A 13,711-nucleotide genomic window follows, 5' to 3' on the forward strand; every position below is an offset into this window, starting at 1 on the left:
ATAGTGCTATATAAACATAACCATTCATATTTTATCCCTAGCGATCTTTAGGGGAGAGTGGGACACTTGATCCTTGGAGATATTTGATTCCCTGGTCATTTCTCATAATCTATACGCATAAAGTTATCACAATATTCAAAGAAAATGAAATATTTGGTCGTTTATGATGTTTAAAAAAACAATCTGATGTATTACAAGTTAGTTAGAAAAGTTATATAATATTTTAGAAAATATGTGTTCAAATCCATCTCGAAGATCTTTTTACAAATTTTTTGAACGGTTGTATGTGATCGTCGAACCAAATATATACGAATATTTTCAAGTGTGTTTACTTTCTAAGGGCTGTTGTCTAGGAAAACATGTTTTTCGAATAAAAACTTTCACAACACATACAAAAAAATTAAATAATGTAACTCGGCGTATAGTGATTGGATTCCGTTTAAATAGGTATAAGCATGCTTGTTTCATTCTTAAGAAGTAGTGACATAAAAAATCTGGTTTAGAAAATGTAAAAACAACTCGCATTTGAGCGAAGTGAAAAGTCGAGTACAACGCACCCTTTTTCATCCTACCATTTTACCTAATGCGTTGAATAGAGAGAGAGCAGACACATTAAATTTTGTTCACCCTATAGAATAGGTATCTTTGATCCCTGTAACACTGGGTATTCTTACTAGTTCTCCCAAACACTTTCGAAATGTATAGAAATAGAAGAACATCATTTCCATAAAGTATCTGGAACCATTGATTGATCTAAAATGTTTTTTTTTTTCGTGAACAAATATGGTATGAGTTTGAAGATTGGAAATGCAAGTTAAACAGCACTGATTTACCGCAAATAATTGTCTTGACTTTCTACTGTGGTTAAAGTTTGTCGTGCATCTAAAAAGATAGTCTTATTAATTAATTTGTCAGGATAGGTGCTTAGCTGAATTTTCGTGCCTATAAGTCATAGTGTGCTTTGTTTCTTTAGCCCTAGTAGGCGGGGAATCAAGTTACCACACGTTTTTACAAAAACCTCGTTTTGACACGATTTTCAAAACTGTGTATATTACTGGATATAGTATTCGGTTTTAAACATTATTCATAGCTCTTACAATGCGAACAGACTACCAGATGGCGAGCTTTGCAATTAAAATTTTAATTTCATTGAAAAGTTATGAGATAAAAAACAAAAGTGGGATCAAGCTCTCCCACTCTCCCCTATGGATTTAACTTATGTCGTATTTGCCTGAGGCGGAAACTAACTCAATTTCGGAACTAACTGCTTGTTTGAACCGTTTGTTTGAAGCCAGTTTCGAACCTAGGTTATGCGCCACTAAACTGAAAACCGGGTTGGGTTCTAACCTGAAATATATTTCGGGTTCGCTAACACCATCGCTGCTTTGCGAGAACCCGACTCAGTTTCATTAAAAACGTTTGTTAGAAGCAACTAACATGGGTTAGTTTTTAGGTTCTCAATCGACAACGACATTAGTTGTGCACATGTTACTTTGTCATAAATCAATTTTTGGAAACCTGAAACCATCGGTATGAAGACCAAGGTATGATGGACGAATGGTGTCCACATTTGACAGAAAGTATTATATTTCTGAAAATCGCCATTTTCATCGAGCGTATATTTAACATAACATTAGGGTTGACGAGCCCTTATTCATCTCATTAGTCAAAATGTCACACTATTTCGATTGTAACTCGGCTTATCACTATAACTCACTGGATTGCGTTTCAATAGGTATCAGCATGCTTGCTTCTTTCTTAAGAAGTAGTGACATAAAAAATCTGGTTTAGAAAATGTAAAAACAACTCGCATTTGAGCGAAATGAAAAGTCGAGTACAACGCACCCTTATTCATCCTACCATTTGACCTAATGCGTTGAATAGAGAGAGCAGACACACTGCTCTGACTGTATGTATTGAAGTGGGTTGGATGAATACAGGAGCTAGGATGAATTAGGGCACAGTAACCTTATATAACATTTTACGCAAAAAATGCAGTATAACATCACGGAGGAACATTGTTTCAGCTTCACTGTAATTTTGAGATATATTGCAGCTTCTTCAGTGTTTCAATGGCTTTGAGATTTTCAACTTTTTGTAAAGCTGAACTTTAAATTTGCGCCGAGCTAGAACGGACAAAATTGTAAATTATGAAGCATATTTTTTCAAAAGCAGTCTTTTAAAATCAGCTAAATATATTACATGTGAAATTTCAAGTAAAACTAACTCAACTTTAGTCTCTTTCATTGAATGATCGATAATTTTTTGCAAGAGACTTTTGCATTTTTACCAGCCATAATGGCTTGCCTTTTTGTAGTTCTGCTTTTTATCCACTTCCGACCAACATCACCAAATGTTCGCTCGTGGCTTATTGAATACAGACCACTATCGAAGGCTACATATCAAAAAGACTGATATCGTATTCCTTCGCCGCTTTTATACGAAGATGGGAAGCACAACGGAACTATGCTATAATTCTTCTTTACTTACGGGACATCACATGGGAGATTTTCCCAAAAACACAAATAGTATTTCCGTTTTTGGAGCCAGCGTCAATCCGGCGCTTGCTTAGTCCGGTCACTAAATTAGTATTGGATTCTGATGAGACGAAGTCGAAACGCAAATTCCATAACTAATTTAGTTACAGGTTTTGTGCTTTTAACGCGCAAAGATGATTTAAAACAATTTTCCCATTATTATGCCTCAATATTAATATTCTAATATCTTTATCTTTATCTCCATTATCGATTGTTTCAGAAAATAGAGGAACCCTTTCTTTCGGCGGTATCAAACACTCTGGGCGACCGGTACACTCAGAATGTGGAAGGAATCTACAAACTGACCATTAAGTTCATTATCGAGAATCTAATCGCCGGGTATGAAACAAGTGCCAACAATAACGAAAATGTCAACAATGCAAATCTTTCCACGTCATCTGCAACGGCAGCGGGGACAGGGTCGACAAACAGCAAAAAGACATCTTGAACGGCATTATGTGGTGTATAGAGAAATGAGGACAAAAATGACGAAGGAAATTGATGCGGGATGGATATAGCGAGGTCACAGCAAAGCTGACTCTAGCGCAAATGTAACATAAACTATGCAAAATAAACCGTTGGCGCGAGTGAGTTTAAATCGCAAATAGAAAGACTGTGTGTTCGTCTGTGTGATGATACCGGTGCTATTGAGAAAACTAGAGTGAACGACAGTTGTCAAACGGTGTACAAAATACTGATGAGGAGGAAAACATCATTAAAAGAAATCACCCCACCCCCAACCTCTCTAATACATGTTGCCATAATAGCACTCTTTTTGTATACAACTCTCAAAATAAGCAGAAATACGTGCAGGACACTCGAAACTTTTTGTATGCATTTAAAACATTTATAGCAACGGAAACCAGCAACAGTGGAACAGCACAAAAATGAGCACAATTGCTCGCCTGACCGACTAACGGGAACAGACTGGCAGGCCAACCAACTAACCATAGAGACAACTATAGGATACCATAAAACTATAGTCAACCAACCTACAGTTGAGTCAAGCAGCGATAAAAAAAAAGAGTAGAGACGGGTGGATATAGAACTAGGAAACGTCGACTAGCACTAGTGCACTATATATCATCCTATCTCCTGAACGGTCATTTAACGCTACAGGGTCACCAAAGCTGAAAGGATCCTGGTGAACCGGGAGTGATAGAGTGCACGAAGCGGCAAAGTAACATCAGATGCATCAGCAGAATAAGAGAGAAAGAGTGTGTAAAAAGCATTCGTTATAGAACAAACACCCAGCCGGCGAACCGATATTTCCTGTCGGAATGAGTGCCATCTACTCAACCATCGTCCGAGAAACTGGTGAAGCTGCTCTGGCAGGACATTGAAGTGGAAGAAATCGGTATTTAATTTCACGGGAAACATTCGAAGCAGTAATACCTACAGTTTATGCAATATTCGTTGGAAAAAAACGGCGCTACTGTTTGAAGTAGACAAGCGGTGGGAGACGATGCATGAATTAATTGAAAGATTACCCAAAATATTGTTTTTGTTTGATAGTCCTGCAGTGCTTCGCGAATTTTTTTCGTATGACCGATATCATGTTAATTATATTTATCGGTTATAAAGATTGCGCCCTGTTAGTGATTCAGATTTTAATGGAATAATACGGAAAGAGCTGATAACCAAACTGTTATTATCGATTATTCATTCCCACAATTTGAACGAAGTCACGAAGAGGTTTGCAAAATAATTTAGTTTGTAGCCAGCATCGATGAAATTATCGATTAAACTTAGTTTGCTCTATAATGTCTATTGATTAAAATGCTCAGAATGTAAACTGCGTTACGTTGCTTTGTGACGATGATTTTTGTGGATTGGACACAGTAGGAGTCAATACCAATTCGACCCATATTAAAACTGAATGATAGCCACCATTGACAGCCACTCCCCAAATTCATCAATCACGGGAAAGGATAAATGATAGGGTAGACGGGAAGATACTGTCTACTTGATGAAAGAACGACGACTCATCCAACTCGTGTATAGGTGTCGCGTAGTTGGAGGTTTAGAAGGGTATAAGGACTAGGATTCGCTCCGAGCAAGCGATTTGACCTGTAAAACATGGTTTTTTATCAGGTTACTTAGTTAGTCTTCGAATACACAGTCACTCGAAAAAGTAAAGATTTTGTTTATATTTTGAGTTTATTAAACTCTGGGCAAGCGGCTACCGAGAGTAGCTCATGTTTTCTAAAAGAAGGCAATTTGAATTTCAAACAGTCGGCCCTGGGAGTACTGCTTAACATTAATTAATAGGATCACTATTTATTACAGTTCATTATTTCAACTCCACGATATATTTGTTTAGTTGAAAGCCGCCGAATTCCAACACGTAGCATGGACAAATAATTATGATTGACCGAAATGTCATAGATCAAAGAAAGTATTTCCTATTCTGAATATCATATTGTTAGTAGTATACGAATAGACGTGTGATAATAGATCGAGTAGCAGAAATACTCTGCGACGAATTCGCCGAATGGTCACCGAAACCGAGCTGGCACATGTTTCTAATTGAATTTTTATCACAATAAATTATCTGGGTTCTAATTTGTGACGTAATTGTACCCAAAGCTCAGAAACGTTATGTGCGAAAAAATGTCACGTGACCAATTAGAATAATACTTCGGAACAGAGCTCAGTGAAGGTAAAGATAATTACTCCGTGCACGAAATAACATTGGTTAAGATATAAACAATTCTAACGATGTTGTAACATTGCAAGCGAGTAATTGGCACTTACCTTACTTCAAGCAATTTAGTGTTGATGATCGTTGTAATTTGCCTAAACACGGTCGCTCGATTTGCATTCAGATCTTCTTTGAAATGTGTTCATTGACTGACTGGTTTAGTACTCACTAACACCAACTGCTATTATTTACGTTTCGTTTTCTTATCTAACGATGTCTACGATATTTTAGTAGACGGATGATTGAAGCGAAATAGTGAATAAATAGCATCTGCACCGTTTTCTATTGGGCCATTCGAATTCGCAGAATAATCGCAGCACAAAATGACGTTCACGTATCGTGGCCGGATCTCGGGATATTTTGTCGCTAAATACTGATACACACAATGGTTGTGCTGTTCTAAGATTATTTGCCACAGCTCATTTCGTATCACTGAATCGTACGCTCTATTATAGTCCACAAACAGATGATAAATTAACACGATCAGTTATATGCTCTTGAACTGAATATGCAGTATCACGGAAGATTACACTGTTAGGTGGTTTTAAGAAGTATTATACCACAACAGTTATTCATCTCGATTATAGAGCACATCTTACAGATACGGCATACGAAGAAATCCAATCAGCTTTTGTTCTTTTACCCAGATCATTCCTAAATAATTGGGAAAAACAGAAAACAGCGGAGAATCTCAGGAATTTATGTTCAACCCGCATAAACTTGGTAAGTCCACCACGGAGCGGGACTGCTTCTCACGAAGTGGATTTGGATTTAATCTCAGCCGAGGTAGTTGGTAGATTCTTAGGTGAAAATTCTTGATCACGTCTTTCTTCGCAAGGGTTGCAAAACCATTCGGTCTATTCCACGGGTTTAAGGATTTATATACAGGGTGTTTGGTTCATGGTTAAGAATCTCTCGGGGGGTGATAGACTGCCATATTTGGAGAAAAAAATTGTTCTACACATACCACCAAATCTCAACCGTTACAGAGTTATTGAACTTTTTGTGTAAAAAACTTATTTGTCTTAAAATACCTCTAACTTTAAAAGTATACTTTGTATTTTAAATATTTTAGTTCTATTCGAAAGGTGAGAAAATTTTCTATTGAATGGTGTTCTCATATCTTTTAAGTAATTAGTTTTAATTACCTTTTAGCTGTAAAGTAGTTAAAAGTTAGTGTTTTTGAGGGGGTTTTTGCTAATTTTCTCGAAATAATGAAGTATGATTATAGCAATATCCATTATCCAAAAGTTGGGTTTTAGGACGATTTATCATTTGTTCTTGGACGTCATATTTCTATCTCTTCTCATTTCTTTGTAATTTCATTACTATACTTTTCCTGTAACCGACTTGCAAGTGCTTAAAAGACTATAATCTAAAAAATATGCTTTATATCGTTATTTACAAGATTTCATTGGAAAGCTGAGAAAATGTGCTATCAGTGTATGTACAAATATCTTTTAGTTAAGTGTACTAAATGATTTTTTACTAACGAAATAACTCAAAATTTGTGTTTTTTGGAGAGTTTTTTAATTATTCTAATTATTAATCAACAAAATTTATCGTTACTATTGTTCATTTGATGCCCCTTAATGTTCTCTATAACTTTTTATTTGACACTTTGTCTAAAGCTCTTTTCATTTTGCTGCTATTTAATAGTTAACACAGCATGAGCTCGCCACAAATGTAGTCGGTTCGAAATCGTTATTTTTCCACATGAAACGATGTGATAAAAACGATTTTGCGTCGAAACCAAAAGAGATAATTGAATGGAGTCAAAGAAAGAACTGTAGAACTTGCTGAGATACATTATTTCCATGATAATAATGGTGATGTTTATTATTTGCTATTTAAAGAAAATTAATGAAAATGCTAATAATAGCACTAACTTTAAACTAATTTACTTTTAAAAGAATACTAAATTCACTTAACTGAAAGGTATTAATGCATTTTTCACTGTAAAATTTTCATGGCTATCGAATAAAAAGAAAAAAAGTACAATAAGTGCCATAATTTTTCAATTAGAGCTGGTACTAGTGAAAATGAGATAAAAATATCCAAGTTGAATAACCCAAAATCATGAAAATAAGAAAAGATAAGTGTATCATGTCAAAGAACGAATTAAGCAGCTCATCAAGACTAACAATCTGAATTATTAAAATGATGAGGTTAACTATTAGGATTTTCAAGAAATGAACGAAAAATCGTTCAAAATTGTTTAATTTTCAATAAATTACTTTGAAAAGGCTACTTAAACTCATTAGCTGAAACATGTGAGGGCATCACTGAATGCAAAATTTTCTCACCTTTCGAATGGAACTAAAACATTTGAAATACAATGTATACTTTTAAAGTTAGAGGTATTTTAAGACAAATAAGTTTTTTACACAAAAAGTTCAATAACTCTGTAACGGTTGAGATTTGATGGTATGTGTAGAACAATTTTTTTTCTCCAAATATGGCAGTCTATCACACCCCGAGAGATTCTTAACCATGAACCAAACACCCTGTATAGGGATCAGATGGTAGGGATCAGATGGTACATCCAAAGAACAATGGAGAATGAATATAAGTTTTAAAAGTCTACCACGGTAAAATCAATTCTAATGAGCAACATCATCTGCAAATTTTAAACCTTCAATTTGATCGAATATTTCAATATTATCGAATATTTCCGGAACTATCCAATAGCGTAGTTAGTAAATCGATGGCATTGTACGCAGCTCTCCCGGGTTCGATTCCCAAACCCACACATTGGTTTGAATATTTCCAAAAAAAATCTATCCGGATAAAAAAGGCGAATGATCCTAAGGTTAAAACCAGAATGAGAAAATATTTTGAGATTAAGTTAACGAAGTAGGGATAAAGTTAACATACAAAAAAGGTTTTTAATAGTTACCATTACGGTTGGCAAAACCAGTTAAAGAATGTTCAATAAAAAATGAGAAATTTTTCAGTCATGAATTCAGTATTTTTTACTGAAAACATAATGTCTATTCTTCAAAAAATGAATATTGGAAAAGGGGCCCTGGTCAGCTGTACGACGCAACTTAGTCGCGATGCTCTAACAAGAGCGCTGGACGGCATTGATTTCCATCTTCCGGATACAATTCCGGATCCTAGTGGTCAACTGCTTCATATCCTTGGCCCGCCAATTATTTTTGTACACTAGGGCACTGAGGGAGCCGAAAAAATCCTCAATGGGACGGCACTGGAGCAAGTTGATCGGGTTCCTTTCTTTCGGCACGTACGGTATCTTTTTCTGCTCAAGCTACTCCAGCGTCTTAGGCCAACTGTACTCACAGGCACGTTTTCGTCTCGAAAGTGATCTACCGTAAACTTTTGTCCACGATGAACATGCGTTTCGTAAAACCGTACAACACGCTCGCGGAGTGCTTGCTGTTTCGACGTTATCTTCGATTGAACTGACAGCACCCGAGCGAAAAGAAACATGCCACCCATTTCTAGAAAATCCAGAGAGCAATTCTCTCGGAGAGAAAAAAAAAATACGTTCTATACTTTAATTACAGAAAGTTATTGAAATCATTCTCATTTTTTATTGAACACCCGTTATTCCCATGTTGTGCAAAATTTTCGTAGTATTTTAACTGTTACTACCAGCACAACTAAAATTTAAATTAAAACATTTGTTTATCTTCTGTGATACTATTTTGTCCAATTGTATTAATTTTCTATGACATATGACCGTGGAGACATTTATATAATGACCAAAAAAATGACGTTTCGCTGGTTAGCTCCGAAACATATAATTTATGGCAATCACGACTCAGTTTCACTATTTGCACAAAGAAGCAAGTATTGTATTTTTGATTCCGGTACCGACGCTCTGAATTTTTAAAAGAATTTCAGATGGTGGCAACATTAACATTCTTTATAGTAAAACCAGGATTGACGAAAAAAGTCTAAGCCGAAATCGTGACACCCAATCCTGTAAATTGTATAGATAATAATAGGAACTTGTTTGTGCTTTTCACATTGAGCTAGGAAATAGAAATGACAACATCGGAAATTGAAATGACAGCAGTTACAGCATCAGAATTTTAGACGCAAGAAAAAAATCTACTCACGCATCTCAATAGGTTGCGTTAGACAAAAAATTAACTGCAGAGTGAATGGTACTCGTATTGTTGCTGGGACCGTTAAAATATTTTTGTCGAATATGTAAGATCGTCGTTTGCCCACAAAGTAAACAATACATATGTAACGAAAACTAACTGTATAGTCGTACACTTTGTAGGGAAATATGTAATTTAAGCATAACTAGACAATTTTGGAAAACAGAACATAGAGCGAAATTTTTTGATCCGTTGAAGTATGTACACGTGAAGATCGTTTTGAACATATGATATATCAGAAGCATTGTGGCGAACAAAATTGTACTAGGTTTAAGTAACTGAAAGAAAGTGTTCATAAGGTGTGGGAAGAAAAAAGTTCGATCATTGAACAGTGTAAAATTTTAGAATAACATTAAAACAAGGAAAATTGTTTGAACAATAATCGTTAATTTCCATACTGTTAAGATAGTGACGAGCTTCGAAATTGAAACTATATCCAAATTAGGAGAAAGACGCGAAATTGGCAATAAAATAGTACTCATTCGATTAGAGCAGTAAATAATCTACAAGTAGATGAAGATAAATCAGTAATCTAGTGACGCAAGGTCATTTATTTTCTTTTAACGGGAAAATAAATTTACCAACCAATTTTGGCGAGCATCTTCTTTCACTATAAAATACTCCAGAATCTAAAAATACTAACTAAATCTTCTTCAAGCTATTGATCTCTACAGCCACCACGAGTTTTAAATTAAAGCACAAATTAACTACCCAAAATATTATCGTGGCTCTTTATTGGCGATTAGCTTATTTTGATTTATTTATTTTTGATATTTTTTATCCGTTTCTCATCAAACCCGACCGATTCTGCATAACGTTGTCAATTAATGGAGGAATACATAACCGTAGAAGCATTGTGTTCTGGAAGAGCGAACAAATCGCAGTAAGCCGCGTAATTGTGTTTGCCTACAAAAAAGCCGAAATAAACAAAACCAATCACCCCATTTTTCTAAGCTACTGAGATGCTTTTCTCCACGCCAACTAAGACTAAATCTAGAACTAAATGTACTAGAACAGAAATATAAAGCAAGTCATTAAGGAGATGATAAGAGTGAGCGAATAAACGTTAACGAAAAAGGAGAAAAATATCCCAAAATAATTGTTCGGTATTTTATGGTTTCCTAATAGGCGTAAACAGTTAATCAATAAGAACGTAGACATAATTGCAAAAGGGATCCAAATATGCATGAAAGCAGCTCGTCTCGCTAAATAAGATCAAAAGCGACATAATCCGTAGTCATTCCGTTTGCGCCAAACAGATACACACACAAACAAAAAACCAATACGCATCACACACAACTAGCACACCGAATTAGGACCATATGTGGAAGACAAAGCTAAACTTTTACATACCCATCTTAAGAAATTGTGAATGGTTCCGAACAGGTCAGCTAACACAACAGCAGAATAAATCAACATAATGATATTATAGTCTACAATCCATGGAAAAAAAACAGCAACACAAGGAAAGAACAACTGGAGACAGCCAGAATAAACCATATTTCATGAATGTGCTTTAATTCTTTAAATTACATTTCATTTTCAATCCAAAATTCCCAACCCGGCCGGTGCTAAGTATGATATTGTCTGGGCCCTAGGACATCCAAGAGAATCTCTGCGAATGACGCCCACTCTCATATTTTCATAAGGTTTTTTTTAACTCACTTTGTTTTATGTTAGAGGAAACTTTGCCACTGCGATCACTTTTCAGGCTCTTTTTTATGTTATTTTGGATTTGGAACCTATATGCAACTAACTAGAAGCGTTTCAGAATTGACAAATGTCATCCTGAATTATGCCAATTTGTTCCAGGTTTTAGATACTAGACAAAATAATGCCCTGTGAGTAGACCTGTGTTTACGAACGTTTTAATTTTTTTTGGCTGTGGTTGTATCTATCGGAGACAATTAGGTTGAGCTTATTACCTAAGGCCCGAACTTATGTTTTGCACAGTGCCATATCAGATAAACAAAAAAGGAGCGGCTTCTACCGTTGACGTTGCTTTTATGTTTTTCTTCTTATTTTTTTATTTTTTTATTGTTTAGTCTTTAACGAGAAGTCACAGAGATAAGTTATTATACTAGCTTTTAATTCTATTTCTCAACATATTTCTTTGAAATGTTGAAATCTCAATGTGAGTAATCTTTATATGCAATATATTGTGCAAAAACGACACAAAACCTAATTGCATAAGTCCAGGGGTTTGCGTTTCAACTTCGACACTTGGGAACACACTAACGTTAACCGATGGTCTTATGTTGGGTAAACTTCGTTAAACTGTCTAATGCAGGAGATGGCTGGCTGATTGTATCCGTAGCTAGTTCGATGCACAGGAACTGGTAGAAACTGGTGGTACCGGATGTTGAACCTTGTCTTCTTCAGCAGTGCAGGGCAATCGATGTTACCAGATAACACGTCGAACATGAATTGTGTAACATGGTGTGGAAACCATCTGGGGATTTTGTTGACTATTTTCGGCAAATTTAAGACTAAGAGAAACGAAAGCAATGACTTTGAAAGACGAATAGGAATTCTAGAGCGAATCAGTTATAAACTTAGAACGGAAAACTAGGACTAGGCTGTTTCATATGGACATGATCCAAATGAAATGTGAAGAATCCTTTGCCTTCTGCTAAGTAGGAGCTGGGCATTGCACCCAAGTCTACCACACGGTCATTGGTAGAACATCTCGCGTGTTTTTGAGAAGAGCCAGTAAGCATTTTGTCAAAATTCACTTTGAGGGAAGATTCTGGACAATCGGTAACTCGCCGACAATGGATATTAACATTACACGAAAGAGAAAAGCTTTCTCTTTCGTCTATCGCTGTGATTTATAATCGGCGATTAATGGTTTGTCCAGAATTTCCTCTCAAAGTAATTTTTGACAGTATGCTTATTGGCCCTTCTCCCAAAACTCGCGAGAAATGTTCTAAGTATTTCTCTACAAACATGTCAAATGGTCCTAAGTGCAAATGAGAGCCTCTCTTTGTTTACTTTCTCTTTCGATTATTACAGCGGCATCATAAAACTTTTCAATATTGTTTCATGATATATCGAAAAAATTGATTTCGACTAGCACATCATGCTAATAGTTAAGGAACAAACGTATAAACGGCCGAGTTATCAGCGAAAGAGAAAGTAAACAAAGAGAAATTGTCATTTGCACTTAGGGCCATTTGACATATTTGGCAAGATTTGTTCGCAGTTCAGCATAAGATATCGCTGGGTTTATGTTGATTTTGGTTAGCAGCTTCAGCGCAGAGATTTCCGTCTGTTATGTTACGATAAGCTGTTTCAAATAGAGAAAAAAAAGCAAGGATTTTTTTTTCTTCACATTGAATACACGTTATATATTTATATAACAGAAAATAACCAATACCATCTTCAAGAAAATCATTTTATTCGGCCCACCCGAATAGAAATGCATAACGGTATTACAGCATTTTTTATTGTTACATTACAACGAAAAACAATGCTATTCTGGAAAATTTACAATGGAAATATAATCACATTTGTTGTTTCTACATCCAATTTCATTGTAAACTCGATTTTTACATGGAAAAAGGGGGGGGGGGGGGGTCGTTAAGAGATGTAACAATGAAATTGATCTTTTCCCATACATTCTGAAATCAAAAACATCGATTTACATTGTTTTTCCGTTGTAGATTTTGGAGGCATGAAGGACTGCATCATAAGTACATTGATGTTACAAGAAAAGTTGTTGTTAACAAACAAAACTGTTGTAAATTCTACATTTCTCGACAAACATATGATTACGGCCTAAAAGCCAACTGTCAAAATCCACTTTGAATGGAAATTCCAGACAAACCGGTACTCTTCGAACACAGTTCACAACAGTTTATGAAAGAGAAAATTTTTCCCTTTCGTTTACTACTAACATCTGTGATTGGCGTGTAACGGTTTGTCCGGAATTTCCATTCAAAGTGGATTTTGACAGTTGGCTTTTAGGCCGCAATCATATGTTTGTCGAGATTTCTACGATCAATTTCGATATTACTTTCTGTTCGGGCATTCACTCGTAAAAGATTACCCACAAGCATGCAGTGCCACCTATATGTAATTTTCGTGCGAATCTGCCAATAGTACCGAAAAATCTACTGTGACTGAAAATTTACAAATCTCGATACACTGTGGTCAAAGCAGAGATGCCAAATGTCTTACACACTTAAAATCCATTACCTACCAGTAGGTAATTTTAATTTGCTGTCCTTATTTCACTGCCGGGAAACAAGGGAGAGGGAATGATTTTTTTACTCAAAATTAATGAGATGAAGTTTAGTCGGCTTTGGGGAATATCTCCTTATTTTTGGGTA

General features: G+C 35.7%; 2 protein-coding genes across 12 annotated transcripts in view; one reads left to right on the top strand and one right to left on the bottom strand.

The window, feature by feature from the left end:
* Positions 1-6,229, top strand: part of LOC131692765 (neuroglobin-like) — a 48,902-nt gene extending 42,673 nt beyond the window's left edge. For all 10 annotated transcript variants that reach the window (XM_058980014.1, XM_058980017.1, XM_058980019.1 and 7 more), the window contains one exon: positions 2,758-6,229. In XM_058980014.1, coding sequence (XP_058835997.1) covers positions 2,758-2,985 — 228 coding nt within the window. In that variant the 3' untranslated portion in view covers positions 2,986-6,229. The remainder of the gene's footprint in view (positions 1-2,757) is intronic.
* Positions 1-13,711, bottom strand: part of LOC131692760 (uncharacterized) — a 123,302-nt gene that overhangs the window by 83,841 nt on the left and 25,750 nt on the right. The gene's annotated exons all lie outside the window — the stretch shown is intronic.

Source organism: Topomyia yanbarensis, chromosome 3 (genome assembly GCF_030247195.1).
Source record: "Topomyia yanbarensis strain Yona2022 chromosome 3, ASM3024719v1, whole genome shotgun sequence".
NCBI classification, from domain to species: domain Eukaryota; kingdom Metazoa; phylum Arthropoda; class Insecta; order Diptera; family Culicidae; genus Topomyia; species Topomyia yanbarensis.